This window comes from Leptidea sinapis, chromosome 15, assembly GCF_905404315.1.
Source record: "Leptidea sinapis chromosome 15, ilLepSina1.1, whole genome shotgun sequence".
NCBI classification, from domain to species: domain Eukaryota; kingdom Metazoa; phylum Arthropoda; class Insecta; order Lepidoptera; family Pieridae; genus Leptidea; species Leptidea sinapis.
Window position 1 is genome coordinate 13582259 of NC_066279.1, and position 17500 is coordinate 13599758.

Sequence of the window (17500 nt, forward strand, 5' to 3'; positions counted from 1 at the left end):
GCAATGTATAGATAAAGTAATCGAAGCTTATGGCATATTCCCTATTTTGGCGTTTTTATGTAAGGTGATGAGATGTCTAGATATGGATAGAATGTCCTTGCCTGGTCTTCTTTTTGCTGTATAAATGTACTGTTTCTTACCTCTGGCTCCATACTCCTAGACCAGGGTCCCCAGGCTGGTTCCTCTTCGTGGTCATAATGATGTTGATGCTGAGCATGCTCGTAGTAGATTACCTGGAGATTTGGAGATACAATGTTATTTCTTATATCACGACCATCATGTTCACGAAGCATTCTGCCCGCCATTTTGCCCGCGTAACGACACGGGCAATGAATTCATTTAGCTCCGATAAACGATAATATTTATTGATACAGTTTATTCTTTATTACTTTTTATGAAATAATTTATATTATTTAAACACGATTCAGCACCTTACAAACTAATTTGTTATACATATTATAGCCATTGTAAAATACTCTCTTTGATTGAAAAGAGTGGCCGTTGAGTTTCTTTTATGTTCTTCTCACGAGCTCTATTTTTTCCGTACATATTAATATGGTAGATTAGTAATTTAAAAGAAATATTTAGTGAGATTCAAAAGCGCTTAGTTTAAGCCAGATTTAAATAAAACTCTTTTAAAGGATTAAAACGCGTGTAACTGTAACTGTGTTTTTACATTAGATTTTTGCGTAAAAGTTACATTATTATTTATATTTTAGTTAACCTGACGTTTCAAGACCTTTCCAGATCTCTTTTTCAGGGGGACTGATCCCCTGTCCCGCTGAAAAGGAGATCTGAAAAGGTCTGTTGTGTTACCCATAATCTGGTTCGCATCCTGTGCAAAAGAACCATTGGTAAATGCCCTTAATCGCCTCTTACGACACCCGTGGGCCTGGGACTTTCCTTTTCTTTTTATGCCCCGGAGAAGAATAGGGCAAATTGTTATACTGCCACATTAAGGCGCGGACTGACTTGGATTGTAAACGCTACAACCAATAGTACAATATTTGTGTTGATCATGTGGCTAAGCTGCAAATGGGCATTTATTTTACTGGTTTTCGTTTGTTTATTCAAAATATACATATTAAATTGAATAATTGTTCGGTTTAAGTTTTAGAAAAATACAAATTCTATTAAATTCTTTAAAGAAACAATGTTGTTATCGCTGAAAATTCAGAGATTTTAAATTCCAAAGTTTATTTTTGGGAAGCAACTTCCAAATTTTTTATTGGACATTTCAAACTATGTATATATAAACATTCTATTCGGTTCAAATTTTTCTTTAAGTCCTTCTTTTTGTAATGTATTTTTTGCGTAGGAATATTTTCATTGCGTTATGTTGTAATCAACTCTCAAAGAAACCAATTTTAGTGGATATTGAGGTATGACCGCGCCTTAAATAAGGGCTTTTCAAGTAGACCACCAGCTCTCTCTGCCAGTTATTCACTTAATAATACCTAATTACTTAAGTCGATTGCAAAAAGTTACTGATTCCTTTCGATGGACAGGTGACATTTCGTAATCCGTGCCACTTTCACTTTTGGTTTAAGATGTCAATGAACCATAAATAAAATTATTTATGAATTAGAAAGTTGTTCGCCTTCGACGTTATCTTGAAATCCTTTTTTATCGAACATCGAATAATTCCAATATCCGACTGTGATTAAAAATACCTATTTGGAAAAATTTATTGAATTAGGCGTTACTTTGCGGAAATCCATAATTATACAAATGATTTAAGTTTTCTTTAGTGTTAATTCCGCCAATATTCTGGCACGAGACTCGGCCAGATTTCGGCGAGACAACACGTCCTGAGGATGCCTCGTGTAGAGGCGAAACACGTGTCGAATTGTTTTAAAAACAAATATTGGCGGAATTAACACTGAAGAAAACTTAAATCATTTGTATATACCTATTTGGAATACAGAAATTATCCGATTTTTCCATATTTTATTTCCTTCACAGTATTAAAATATATATTTTGAAAATGTAACTATATCGAAAATATTTAGGTTTTTTTTTATTTAAACCTGGTTGGAGTTTGTGCAGTACTAAGGGTCTATTTTAGTTTAGGTCATCCAACCTAGCGGGCAGCGCAGGACCGATCGTCGTGGAGATCTTTGGAGGAGGCCTTTTTTATATATGAAAATAAGGGACGAGTCGAGCAGGATGTTCATCTGATGGTAATTGATACGCCCAGCCCATTATAATGCAGTGCTGATCAGGATTCATGAAAAACCCCAAAAATTCTGAGCAGCACTACAACTGCGATCGTCACCTTGAGACATAAGATGTTAAGTCTCATTTACCCGGTAATTTCACTAGCTACGGCGCCCTTCAGACCAAAACACAGTAATGCTTACACACTGCTTCACGGCAGAAATAGGCGCCATGGTGGTACCCATAATCTAGCCGGCATCCTGTGCAAAGGAGCCTACCGTTGGCCTTTGTTCAGCAGTGGACGACTTCCGGTATATGATGATGGATTTATTTTGTTTTTTTACTCTAGATTTTATTGTCAAAGAAAATGCAATTGTAATTGTATATTTTGTAGAGTTACTCCATAGATATCGTGTGTATAAATAACACAATCAAAGCCTTAATAATAACTAGAATATACCTACAGAAAGGGGCCCATGTAACACATTTATTTCATAATGTGTAAATAAATTTTTAAATTACAGTTTACTCACTAATGTAATGACTATTATTTATTTGATGACCTCTTATTTCTTCTATGCTCTTTTTCCTAGGTCAAATATAATTTATTTCACATAATTTTAAGTATATTAAAATTTTAAAATGCTTATATTATTTTTTTTATGTTCGTTTTGTTAATTGATCTCGATTTACACCTATAATTGGGGTGTCACCTAAAAATATATTCCTTGTTGTTTTTATATTGGTGCTCACCCGGTTGGAGCAGTAAATAAATAAATTAAATAAATAATAACATATCGAATATATAGCGAATGAGTGAAGAAAGAATGACGCATCAAATATATAAGGCAAGTGTGTGTGGGCAAGTCGGTCGCGGGAGAACTCGTAGAACATTCGTCGACCAAATTGGGGACGTTTTGAGAAAAGGAAAGGTCCGAAGCACCCGCAACCGGCGAGCATGTATGAAAAGAGTAATGAATGTAGAGGAAGCGCGTGATGTTTGTAAGGATAGAAGCAAATGGCATTCTATTGTGAGTGTGTATCATTGTATGTAATAACATATCGCTCGCTCGGTGAAGGTGCATTATCGTATATACCTACATCATTGTATTACTTAATGGTAATTCTAAAATAAATTAGTTAAAACATCATAAAGAATTAAAAATTTACTTGTACTTCCTCAAGAATGCAAACAAGGTTCCGTCAGATGACCCATCTGAGGAAGCTTCTTTTTATGGTACCTATGTCGTATCATCCCTGAAACACCGCACAAGGAAGCTCATTACACAGCTTTGTTGTACTGCTGTCAAATTGTGGTAGAGAGACGAGAGGAAAGGCTCCAGCTTTCGGCACTAACCTTTGCGAAACATAAGAGCGCTAGGCCGCTACTTCATGCCGGTATTCTGTGCGAGTGTGGTAGCTAACCCGGACGAGTCTGGCCCGTTTGTGCTGACGTCATCGACGGCAACGTGACTCTCCCACTTCTAAAAGCCCTTAGTCGTCTCTTACGACACTCTTTGATTTCGGACTACCCTACTCTTCCAACGCCACAAGGAAGCACAGGGCAGTGCCATTACTTGTGGGAAACATTTATAGAGGGTGCGGGGTAAAGATCTTCAGAGTTAACAAACTATAACGCCAAGATTTACAGAATGATACGCGATATTAGGGATAGTGAATTGTAATGTGATTTATTAAAGTTTGAAACTTATTGTACAGAAAATAAATTGCTTTTAAACCTGGATAAATGTAATTTAATCAGTATCTCAAAAAATATAATTAATATAGATTACGATTACACTCTGTATAATGACAACAAAATGGAAAAAGTTACTCAAATTAGAGATCTTGGCGTTATCATGGAATACACAAATAAAACTGAAAACAAAATTTTATGAACGATGCGGGACTCGCACCCGCGACCACTCGCGTTCCGTGCTTTACGTCATTTAAATTGAAAAGAAATTATACATACGTATTTCATTTACACTGAAAATTTGTTTTATTTGTATAATTAATCCCAGAAGTGGTCACTTTAAAACATAACAAGCTGTTATCATGGATGCTAAGTTGACTTTTATACCCCACATGGATTCCTTTATATCTAAATCGTACCAGCAATTAGGACTAATATTAAGGATTGATAAACCATTTAAGAACTCCCTCACCTACAAGATACTTTACAAAAGCTTTCTAAGTGTCTAAGTTTGCGTGTGCGGTATGGAACCCTTATTTTAAATGTCAAATTAACCGCTTACAAAGAATACAACGAAAATTTGTAAAATGTTTGGACCACAGAACTGGATTTAATTACGTTGACTACACCGAATCATCGTCCCAACTTTCAGTCATTGGAATGCCGCCGTAATTGTGTTGATTCCATCCTTTTTATTGTAAATAGCTAACAGTTGTTTTATTGATATTTTCCTTCTTTCTATTTGACTTCTGAGATTGCTAAACTTGTACGACCATTATCATACAACAAAATAACAATCTCATTTCAAAAATCAGCTGTATAGTACCTATATGTTGTTGCCCATATATTGCATAATCTCACTTTTACAAAACCTGATATAGCTTTCATATTGCCAAAATTCCTTAAATTTTCAGTGATGCTTTTTTAATTTATAAGGTATTTATTGACACTAATTTCATCCTTTTACATCTAGGTCCAATAATGTATGAAAGGGTATCCGTTCCCTTTAGTTTATTTAAAAATAAAGGAAACTACAGGTTTTTAAGTAATAAGTAACGCTCTTAACCCAACTAAAATCAATGATTGGAATAATTATTACCGATATTCATATTAAATAATTAATTAAAATAGGATTACGTTCTTACATCTGTTATATCTGTAGACATTCTAAATGTCGGTATTCTAAAGAAAACTGCGCCTGCGGCTTCTAAAGGAAATGTTTGTGCAAATACAAAGATCTATTAAGCCTATAACAAAGTGCCTTTCTGTATATTTATCAAATCTTTAGTTTTCTCTTTTACCGACACATTATTTCCGTTTAACAACAAGCCTTCAGTCTGCAAACGGTTGCCTTAGGTGCAAGCTGTCGAACTTTCTAGTACTAAATAATTACAGTCATTGCCGAGAATTTATTACAATGAACGAACATCGATAACATAATAAATTCTCGTACTATAAGTAACGGTGATAAAACGGTATTACTGATGTAAAGTTTGATACATAATAAGGTTTAAGTTACAACAAAATTATTTATTTTATAAATATTTAATAATCGTCAATTTTGGCTGTATTTATTCAATAGTTTTAAGCAAATATGCTAACTGAGTTTATTATTAGCCAATACTTGAAGGATATTCCAGAAAATGTTCAAAGCAAATGAATTATGAAATTTAAAAGAATTGGTAAAATACGTTTATGTGGTAAGGGTTACTATAATATAAATAACTATCTCAATAATATCACAGATTCGGATTAGAGTACCGCTGTCTGGCTATTTAAATTATAAATTTGATTGTTTCAAAATTAATTTAAAAGAAGAAAAAGCGCTCTGAGTTTCTTGCGCCCGTTCTTCTCAGATCTGAGGCATTAGTTTTCGAATGGGTCTCTCACTTTCAATAAGTGATTTTATAACCTATTTTGAATAAAATTATTTGAATTTTAATATATTTAATCCCATTGTTGAAATAAACAGAAATGATATATTAAGTATATAAAACTCCATAGTATTTACACTCCTCTTCGTTATAATATTTAATAAACCTGAAAAGTGATATAGTGTCAGTGATACCGTGCATGTCATCATCACCAGCACACCCCAAGCTAGGGCGGGGGCCCTAACCAGCCGCGCACTACGAGCCTAAGTCCGCAGTAAGAGACCCACCACACTCACCCTGATGAAGGACTTCCGAATGGTCCGAAACTAGTCGGTACCCACACCGATAAACCGTGCGTAAAGCCGTACTACTAAATAAGTTAAACCTGAGAAAGTAACAGTATAGATTGTAGACCGCCTGAAGACTTTGCGAGTTGTAAGTAACTATGAAATAAATGTGTTAGTTGGTTCTATTCTTCTACAGTTACTTACCCTGCATAGTTTGGGGAGGCCTTTGTCCAGCAGTGGACTTATTTCGGCTGAAGTAAATACCCTTTAACTCGTAACAAAACAAGAATAGGATCGAAGCGACGATTTTACACAAGACAAAAAGTAAAATTTCGTATTCTTGTAACTCAAATTTACGGTTCAGCTACTACAGCAGCTACTACAGTTTTATATTGTGATTAAGGTCGAATTTGGAGAAAAGAGCGTATTCTTGTAACAAAATCGAAAAACGTCAATTGTTGGGAGATGCGTATTCTACATAATTTGGACTTTTGGTTGAGTTGACAACTTACATCATATAATAGAGCATAGATAGCCCTTTTATTAGTATTAGAAATATTTTGGATTTGGAAGAACAATAATGGAAACCTGATGCGTGATTGTCGTTTTTTTTTTCATGAAAATAAGGGACGAGACGAGCAGAACGTCCAGCTGGTGGTAATTGATACGTAAAAATTCTTGAAAAACGCAAAAATTCTGAGCGGAACTACAATTGTGCTCGTCATCTTGAGACGTAAGATGTTAAGTCTCCCTTGCCAAGTAATTTCACTAGCTACGGCGCCCTTCAAACCGAAGCAGTACTGTTTACACATTACTGCTTCACGGCAGAAATAGTCGTTGTGGTACCCGTAATCTAGACGGCATCTTGTGGAAAGGAGCCTTTGACGCGCGGCTCCGATTTAGTTATGATTCATTTAACGTTGTAGGGATATGGTATGATATTAGAATACGAATCTAGAGCAAAACGTAGATAGGATAGATACTCCAAGGATTTTGAAATTACGAGAATAGCACCGCAGGGTCTGTTATCTGAGACCTCAAAATTCGAATCAAATGATATTCTTGTTTGCCGAAAATTATTTGTATGTTATTTCATTATAATAAGTAATACAAAATACAATATTATATGCCCGCTTTATTGTTATTAAAAGTGTAATATTCCAAAATCACTTATAGTAGCTACTATAAAAGAATAAGTAGGTAATAGTACTTTGTATTTTTTTCATTAAGTACAACATTTTGTACAAGAATATTGTTAAAAAAATAATTAATTTTTTACCGGTTTGAATCTGATACAAAATAAAACCATGTTTGATCAATCCCCTTTACGACCATCCTAACTGGAGCTACAATGTTCACCCCTGTCAGATTTTATCAGGGCCGTATTTGCCGTATCAATTATACGGGGCCCCCGGGCCACGGGGCTCCGAAGTGTAATAAAAACTTTGCTGTTTTCCGAAAAAAAGGTCTAGGAGAGTGTATATTTAATTTGAATTGTTTGTAAAAATTTTGGAAAAAGTGACAGAGAAATAATTATGATGAATAAATATTTCTTTTAATTTTATGCAAATATTAAGTTTTCCATTGTGAGTAATCTTTACCCTTCATAAGGGCCCCCAAGCAAATATTTATGCGGAGCCCCACCAAGGCACGCTACGTCACTGGTTTTCATCCTGCTTTCACCAGAAACTCGGTGCCCCCTTAATATAAGAAGACTTAGGTCAACTTACCTTCTGTGGTGGTTGGTGTTTGTGTTTGAGCTCAATCCAGAACCTGGCCAGATTAATGGCCAATCCGATCACAGCTATTATGAAGAATTTCACCTGGAATCAACAAAGGTTCTATAATAGTATTTTATACAACATTTGTATAAGCAGTGTCAATAAACGTGAGTGGTGTGGGTTGGATTAGTCATTCATTGCGATGTAAGCCGCAGGCGAACAATGAATGACCCCGCGAGCGTTTTACGACCTAGTTATACGGGTCACATACAATAATTTTTGCTACGACTAGTTAATTTAATTTAGAACGTTGACCTTTCTAAAAGGCCGGCAATGCTCCTGTGACTCCTCCTGTTGTTGCAAGAAGTGACGAAGATTTTGATCATTTAACATCAGGTGACTTGACGCTCGTCTTTTTCAATAATAACTTTATTATGAATAAGAAGACACTTGTCTTCTTCCATAAAAAAGACATCCAGGTCGAATAGTATTTATAGAATGAAATGTAATAATTCATCGTCGCATAAATTACCTGTAGTTTGAATGACAGTATTTGTAGTAGAGTCCCAATTTTCGCCTTGAGGACTGCCCCAAGAAGGAGGAGCTTCAAGATCGCCTTCTTCTTCTTCTTCTTCTTGCCTCTCTGCTCTGTGAAATCAGCTCGTAATGAATATTAAAGTACTTTAAGAGACGATAATATTTTTAGTAAAACTTTATCTGTGTCAAACGCGATGTAAATTTACTCCAAGATTAAAATTACTTCTCCCTGTCATGTAAATAAAAAAAATAAAAGTAAGAGACAAACGGCCTTACAAATAAACTTGATATTTGTATTGACAGTGTTGTCAGCGAAATAGTCAACATTTTGCAAGTTCTTGTTTAACGCTCAGGTATGGGATAGTAAATTTATATGAAATAAAATTTAAAGAAATTGAAATTTTTTTCATCAGCCGCAATAAATTTATTAACTCAATGATCGAGCACATGTCCCAAGCTGAGAACGATGCCCATTAGACGTAACACTACACACAACTCATAACACTCACATATTCGGAACACTATTATTCATACACACATACGCATATCTATTTAATAATCATGTATCACAAGCACACATTATTCAGAACTGCTTCCTCCTTTTTATATAATTCGCATTTATTTACCAGCGTTATTATTTAATTATAATTTAACCTGCCAAACTTTGTTAAAGGCAATACATGTATATAGTAACTAGTATTAATTTATAGAATAGAAATGCTGTAAAGTTTGCTTAAATAAATAAAGTAAGGTCGTAATAGTTTTAAACTTGGAATAACTTTGCTTCGCCTTTATTAATAAAACAGTATGTGTGTATTCCAATAGGCATCTTCTCGTAGTGTGCTTCGTCTCGTTTATGCATAGTTATAAAGGCAGTGACAAAATGCACTTAACACACTTACTTTACTCACAATCATCTGTTAAGGTACCGGATAGTTTCGGACTATTCGGAGACCCTTCAGGGTGCGTGTAGTAAGTTCGCGATCACGTCCTGTCTAGCATTACGAATTTGCGCTGGTAGTGCGCGGATTGCCACAGCGGGGACGCAGGGTGCACGGAGTAGCCAAAGGCGATTTAAATAATAGCTTATAATGTCTCACGAAAGTTATAATAATTGCATGATATATTACACCTTTCAGATCTATATTAATCGAAATTGCTAAAACAAATTGTAGTTCCGGACCAAAAAATATAATTCACTAAATCGGAGATCTTTGAGCACCTAAATAGCAGAAGAACTCTTAAACTTACCCTAACTCTTGTTTGATCTATACGTACCATCAAAACAAAACGTGCGTACACGCAGAATGGATAAATTAAAAAAAACAGATAGTAAAGTTTTAAACATTTCAGATTTAAAAAGATAATCCCAAATGTGCTTTGATCATTCCAGAAGTAATTTAAATATTCTAGAAGTGATTTGACAATTCTACAAGTGATTTACAAATTTCAGAATAAAAATGATTCATTCCAAAAGTGATTTGAATACTCCAGAAGTGATTTTATCATTCCAGAAGTGATTTGAATATTCCAAAAGTGATTTGAGCATTCCAGAAGGGATTTGATTATTCTGAAAGTGTTTTGACAATTTCAGAATTGAATTGAATTTTCTAGAAACGTTCCAAAACAGTGTCGATTATTAAAAAAGTGTCTAGAAGATTCATGCACCATCACCTTCTACAGAGCTTTTATCAGCCAATCCATTATCTTTATCTTCGCTCTCCATCACAGACTCTGCAACAGCATCAATGGCATTCTCCCCAATTTTCCACATATCACCAATAATCCCTCTACTTTCTACGTGCTCAGTGGGACCTATTACCCATGACTGGACTTTGGGACCTTTATCGTCTGCTTGTTTTAAGGGCTTGATTGGTTGTGACGGTTTTTTGATTATCTTCTTCTCACTCTCAGTCTTCTTATACAGAGCTCTGCAAGAAAATTAACAATATTATATTAAGAGTCTATCTGTGATATATTTTAACGTTTAGATAAAATAAAATTGTTAATGAGAGTCTGAATCTTTTGGCAAATGAAGATTGTCAACCTTAAAACAGGCCTAAACAACTATCTTAAAGAGCCATCACTCTTTACTCATTCTTGACGTACGGAGCCCGAGAGGCCGCGGGTTCAAGCTGCGCATAAATTTTGCTAACAAATTCAATTTAATTAATCCCAGAAGTGGGAGATCACTAAAAATTAACAAATTGTTTAGATATGAAAGAGCGACATCTCAAGTAATTTTCCTGATATGCAAATATTGGGGCTGAGCAGATTAAATTTCGACTACTTCATGTTTGTTTTTTAATAAGATATTGATGTCATTTTACTGATTATGTAAGTAATGTACTTTCGATAACAGTTCAAAGTTTTTTGATATCTGTAATAGATGCGGAATAATCCCCTGGTCAAACTGAACGATAACTGCCTGTAATGAGACTTTTTTTATTGGAAAAGGAGAGTAAAAGAGCTTACGGATCATCTGATGTTAAGTAATCACCGCAGCCTACATTCTCTTACAACACCAGATGAATCACAGGAGCGTGGCCGGCCTTTAAGGAAGGTGTACGCGCTTTTTTTGTATTGTCCCGGAAACACCGCACAGGGAAGCCCACAGCTTTGTAGGACGTGGAAGAAAGTTCCTTGAAAATCTTACAGTGGAGGACCGCAACACATCCAGATGGTAGGGATGATATCCTAATATATCGCGTGTCGTGCTGAGGTACAAGAATCAGGTGAAACAGCTCTTCGGGAAACTCCCCGTGATAAATGTGGTAGAAGACACAGAATGAAGCGACGTCTCCACTCAACGCCAATCGATCCAGCTGTTTATAGAGCACTGGGTACCCAAACAACTGGCGGTCGAATGGGAGGATTGACGGCGAACCGATACATCAAAGATATTTTATGTGATTACGTCATTCCCAACGCCACTTTTATCGGGGAAAATTTCATCTTAATGCACGACAATACTGCCCGTCCACATACTGAAGGTTTCGTTCAATAGTATTTACAAAAGGTCAATAAACAAAATTGCCACAATGAACCCGTTGAGTGCGTAGCCCGGACTAAAATATCGAGAATTTGTTGTATGAACATAAAAGAAAAGTTTGGGCTAGAAATCCTGCATAAGCCACGAATTCGGATAAAGAAACTATTGGAAGTTGTAATTAGGCCCAGGGGGAGACCCAAAATATTGATAAGTTAATTTCAATTAAATTTATATATTAGTTTTTTTATTGAAATCCAAATGACTCCGACAAATGTTTGATATCATTTTGTTCAATCCATCCATTTCAGCCGGAAGACGTCCACTGCTGGACAAAGGCCTCCCCCCCCCCCCCCCAAAGATCGCCACGACGATCGGTCCATCGGTTGTGGAGGGCCTACCCACACTACGTCTTCCGGTACCTACTTGGTCGCCATTCGAGGACTCTACTGTAAAAGTCTAACTAACGTGTACAATAGCCGTCGGACCAATGGATACCGTGAGACTGTGCACATGTGTAACATAAATGCTGCTATAAATAAATGACATTTACAATTACTTGCATGTATCAATAAACTTTATGCGGGCAATTTTAATGATCATAGAGCTATGTATTTTTTTGTTCATGTTACCTACTCAATATCAAAACGTATAGCGATTGTCTTTCTTCGAGACACCAATACATAATAAAATTAATATTTTGACGAATTTAAGTTTCTATTTTCATTACTGAATTATCACCCCTTTTTAGTGTTTAAGCTTCCTTCTCATTTGAATTTTTCTTTACCAAAACATTATTTGCTAGAGACTTTTAAACGTGCGTTCCTAATCGATTTTTGCGATCTAAAGTTTACTGTCTGTAGGCTTATATTATTAATATTAGATGATAAAGTGCTTCCATTAAATAGAATTAGATGTGTGTGAGTGAAAGTCACGCACGCCGGTGAAATTGTTTTAAAATATTCAGTGCGCATCTTTGTCAGTAACGGAATCTAACTGACCTTTATATTCAGGTATGAATGGACAGACTGACACGTCTATTTAACATTATAATATCCTTATATTTTTTTTCATATTAAGTAAATGAAATCAAAACCACTTTATTCATTTGGGACAAGTACATAAAACGAAAAAAAATGTCCGAAGCGGTAGAGTAGTATTAGGAATGACATCAAAAAGATTTCTCAAGAAGGAATCAACTTTGAGAAAATGCCTTTAATGCATTTTCCACTTCGGAAACGGTTTAGCTTTAATGAGAAGAAGTGGCAAGAAACTCATTGCCACTCTTTTAAATCAACATTTACAGCTTCATCGTTTTACAAATCATTTTAATTACAATAATATATTAGGTGGTTAAAGTATGAAATTGCCGATTTGTACTGATTTTTTTTTAATTTAACATATTTATTTAATCAAAATAATTGCCATTATTATCTATACATTGATAGAATCTAAAAGGAAGTTTATTAATGCTTTTGCGATAGAGCTGTGGTGATCTAGATTCGACAAAATGTGTGAAGGCATTTTGTACTGCCTGTAGAAAATCATCCAAATTACGATAAAATGGTAGTCCGTTGGAGCAATGTCAGGCGGATACTGACGGAGACGAATAGTTTCTAATTGCAGTTCCTGTAGAGTCAAAACAGTTTTTCGTGCTGTATGAGGTCTCGCGTAATCATGGAGCAATAATGGTGAAGATTGATTCATGAGTTGGGGCTGTTTCACTGCTAGTTTTGCTATCAATGTTCGGAGTTAGTTACAGTAGACATCTGCCGTTATTATTTAACCGGATCGGAGAAAGCTATAGTGAGTAACACCATGCTGAGATTATCAAACAGTTACCATTACCTTGTTATTAGCAATCTTTGCTTTAGCACACTGTTGTGGTGTTTTGACCTCAGCCATTGCATTTTTCGCTTACGGATATCGTAAAGAATCCACTTTTCATTGCATATCACACTTTAATCCAATATTCCTTTATTTCTGTATCGCTTCAACAAGGGAACACAAGTTTAAACAAGCGTTTCTTTCTTCAGATCAGTATAATCATGAGGCACTCATTTTTCATATTTTTTTATTTTATTGATTTGACGCAAATGAGTCAATAAGGTAACGTTACACCGTGCCGCTAATTCCTGGTTATTTTGGCTCGGATCGGCTTCCTCCATCTCTTTCAATTCATTGTTGTTCACCTGTGTGGGCGGTGTTCCACGTGGTTCGTTCATCAAATCAAAGTTTCCATCACGAAAGCGTTTAAACGAAAATCACACGGTACGTTCATTAGCAGTCCCCTCTCCAAACGCAACATTGATATTGCGAGCTGTTGCTGCCGCGTTAGTTCCGCCTCGGAACTCGTATTAAAAAACCACTGGAATTTTCGAAGTATCCATCTTTCTTGTCTAAGCTGAATAAACAAAATAACCGTCGTAATTTAATACTACTAACTACATAGATACCGTGTGAAAAAAGTTTCGCTCAAAAATCTCAAACCATGAAGGTGCTATGTCAATTCGAAAAACCTATTGCAATAAAACGGCAATTTCATACTTTTACCCCTATTAAATGTAAAGTAATCCAACAAAATACTCAAACATCAAACACTGGATGAAAAAACATTAAGACATAAATGTGTGGTGTGTGGTGGTAATAAAGTATAAGTAAGTAAGTATTCATACATATTGTTTACCGAAAAATCGAAATTCCAACTTTTTCTGTGTCCTAGAAGTATGATTATTATAATGATGCTACTCGTATAATATGACGTCATGACGGCATCAACATTTATAAGGTATTATCCGTTGACCAAGAACTATGAAATTTAGCAAGTTATACCTTCTTATACTACAAGTGTAGGCAAAGATCTAATAACTAAGTATAAGGTTCTCTACAGAATCTGTTTAGTGACTGAGAGAGCTGAATTGAGATATGGTTGACTGATGCTTTATACTTATCAGTTATTAGCCTGTTTTCAATTACTTTAAACTGAATTACGTAATTGCGTTACACAATATTATTATATTACCCCGAAGACATTCACTGCTGAACCAGAGGCTTGTCCCAAAGATCTCCACGACGATCGGTCGTGCGATGCTCTCATCCAACCTGTTATGGCGATCTTGACCAGGTCAATCATCTTGTGGGGCCAACCAACACTGCGTCTTCCGATATGTGGTCGCCATTCCAGGTCTTTACTGACCCAACGGCCATCTATCCGTTGAGCTATGTGCTCCAGTGAGCAAGGCACATAACGGATGTGTGATGTTTGGTGGATAACTCAACGGATGGACGAACTTAAGTGGTAGTCTACTTCAGTTTCGGAATCACTGGGCTATGTCGGTGACTTTGTTTCTCCTACGGATCTCCTCATTTCTTTTTGGATCTCGTAGGGAAACTCCTAGCATAGCCCTCTCCATTGCCCTCTGAGCGCCCATGAGCTTTCTCATCCAAGTCCATGTGGTTCCGAAACTAAAGTTGCAGTGGGTAAGGCACATAGCTCAACGAACAGATGGACGTTGGCGCAGTAAGTTCCTCGAATGGCGACTTCCTACGGGAAGACGTAGTGTTGGTAGGCCCCACACAAGATGGACCGACGATCTGATCAAGATCGCCGGCAGGTTAGATGAGGGCAGCGCAGGACCGATCGTCATGGCGAGGTGGCCTTTGTCAGCAGTGGACGTCTTCCGACTGAGATGATGATGATGCGATGAGGACATGGGTACCTTCAGAAGAGAATCAGGCCACCTGTACTCTCGTTAGTACTGCTCTTCTATAAAAATACTCATAACTATCCCCTTTCTGATGAGGTATGATAAAAGCTTCTTTTACGTAAACTTTCCAAAGATTTGAGTAACCCTGGTCCATACGACCCTGACTTATATATGGCCGGTTTTAAATAACTTTCATTTTCAACATAAAATTAAGTAAAAGTGAGTTAATTATTCATGTAAGTATATGTAAAATGTTGTATCATCGTATGTGAAATGTGAAAGTTGTAAACGAGGCCGAGAGAAATTTGGGTGTGAGTTTGAACTGCGTGGTCGTTTTTTGGTATCAAGTTATATAACTTGAATGAAGACTGACATAATGCAATAGCCTTGTAATATAGGGGCTCCCATTTTAGTTATAAGAATAGAAATTAGACGTAAGTAAATACTTATATGTAATTATCATCTTTCCACTAGGCTGTGATAAATATTAATACGTTTTAAATACGTCAACAAGACATATCAAGATTTATGGACGTGACGTCACTCGAACGGTTGGCTCAGTGGAAGAGCGCTCGCACGGAACGCGAGAGGTCGCGGGTTCGAGACCCGCATCATTCATATTTTTATTTCAAATTTAATTTGATTTTTACGTTTTGAATGCTTAAAAAATATAGTTTTGAATTTAAACTTGGTACGCGATTATTATGTAAGAAACTTCGAAGATTTCCCGCCATTTCTTTTTTTAAGATTAATATTAACTCACATGGAACGAGGAATTAGTGAAAACAAAAAATAGCAGGGTTTGCCAAGGGATGTTCAAGCCACTTCATTAGCTAGGTATCAGTTTAATGTTCGTATATCATATACTATCGTTAGATAGACCAGAACATTATCTGTCGAAGACCATAAAAGATGAGACCAACAGCATATTATAAGAACTAAAAAAAATTAACAAAAATCAACCGATTTAAAAAATGATTATTCCAAAGCAATATATATAACAATATAATTGAAGATTTCCATTACTTTGTCATGGGATCCATAATCGGAACCTTACATAACTCTCAACAAACCCTTGAAGTATATCCTTTCCAGTAAAAAAAAGAATCAATCGAAATCAGTTGGCGTGATATTGATATATTCGTTCATTTATCGCGCACATACTTAACGCAAATTTAAGATTTATATGGTTTTCTTAGGGATGCCATTGCCAGAACTGTACCAAATTGAAATAATGAGACCACACTGAAAGCTCCAGCTTTCAAATAAAAAAATAATCATCAAAATCGGTTCACCCATTTGAAATTTCTGAGGTAATAAACATAAAAAATACAACCGCATTTAGCTTTTTGGAAGTCGTTTAATAAACGGTTTTAATGCTCTAAAAGCCGGAATTCGAACTCTTTTACGTATCTCCAATGACGACCTGAAGCTTGGTGCTTATCCTCGATACACAGGACCTGCACTAAATCAATACATATACATAGTTAGAAAGAGTGGCTCGATCAAAATGCTAGCTGTACAGGTACGCAGATGATATGTACATAAATATCCTTTTCACTGATGAAAAAAATTCACAATTAAGGAGCACTTGAAATGGCATAATCACAAAGTGCACGCTGAAAGCTCTAAAGAAATTCCAAAAGTGGTCGGAAAAGTGCTACATAGTCATCGTCCTGCCTCAGTAATGTAATAGAACAGTAGCGAAACTCATCGGTATCCTTGAAATTAATACCTACGTTTGGGCGGAGCGCTAGGGTTGGTGCATACAAAACCCGACAGCGCGGCACAGCTAATTTAACTCGCACAGCAATCAGTCTCGGCGGCGTACGGCGTGGCACTAAATAGTTTTGTCTCCCCAAGATTGCTTAGCGGTCGCGTAAATCGTATGTATGTGTGCGTGCCACGATTCGGGCGCCCTAGTATGAAGTTAAAATACTGTTCTATTGCTATAGTGTGTGTTTGGTGGGTGTCTTATTAAAGAGCCACAAGGCTTGTCTTGTGAAAAAAGATTGAAGACTTAAGCCAAAGTGTATCAGGAAACTGTATTAGAACATGATGTGAAATCTCTTAGCGATACGACTTTGAAAAATGTAACTGACCTGTGCTTCCCCAAGGCATAATAATAATAGAGAAGTCCCAGGACCGAGGGTGTCGTAAGAGGCGACTTAGGGCCTTTATTTACCAGAGGGAGGCTAGCCTTTCTTTGCACAGGATGCCGGCTAGCTATGGTACTACATCGGCGCATTATCTGCCGTGAAGCGGTAATATGTAAGCATTACTGTGTTTCGGTCCGAAGGGCGCCGTAGCTAGTGAAATTACTGTGAAAATGAGACTTAACATCTTATGTCTCAAGATGAAGAGCGCAATTATGGTGCCACTCAGAATTTTTAGGATTTTCAAGAATCCTGAGCGGTACTGCGTTGTGTTGGGCAGTGCGTATCAATTCCCATCAGCAGAGCGTCCTGTTCCTCTCGTCCATAAGGACTATAATGACATAATGACAATAAGTGACATAAAAAATCTTGG

General features: G+C 36.3%; 2 protein-coding genes across 2 annotated transcripts in view; both read right to left on the minus strand.

Annotated features, from left to right (window-relative positions):
- Positions 1-17500, minus strand: part of LOC126968314 (uncharacterized) — a 512088-nt gene that overhangs the window by 318219 nt on the left and 176369 nt on the right. The gene's annotated exons all lie outside the window — the stretch shown is intronic.
- The window catches only part of LOC126968345 (uncharacterized), a 93271-nt gene that overhangs the window by 2155 nt on the left and 73616 nt on the right, over positions 1-17500 (minus strand). The window contains exons 4-7 of the mRNA XM_050813328.1: positions 9950-10206; positions 8271-8386; positions 7748-7840; positions 141-233 (exon numbers count right to left, since the gene is read on the minus strand). Of these exons, the coding sequence (XP_050669285.1) occupies positions 141-233; positions 7748-7840; positions 8271-8386; positions 9950-10206 (559 nt within the window). The remainder of the gene's footprint in view (positions 1-140; positions 234-7747; positions 7841-8270; positions 8387-9949; positions 10207-17500) is intronic.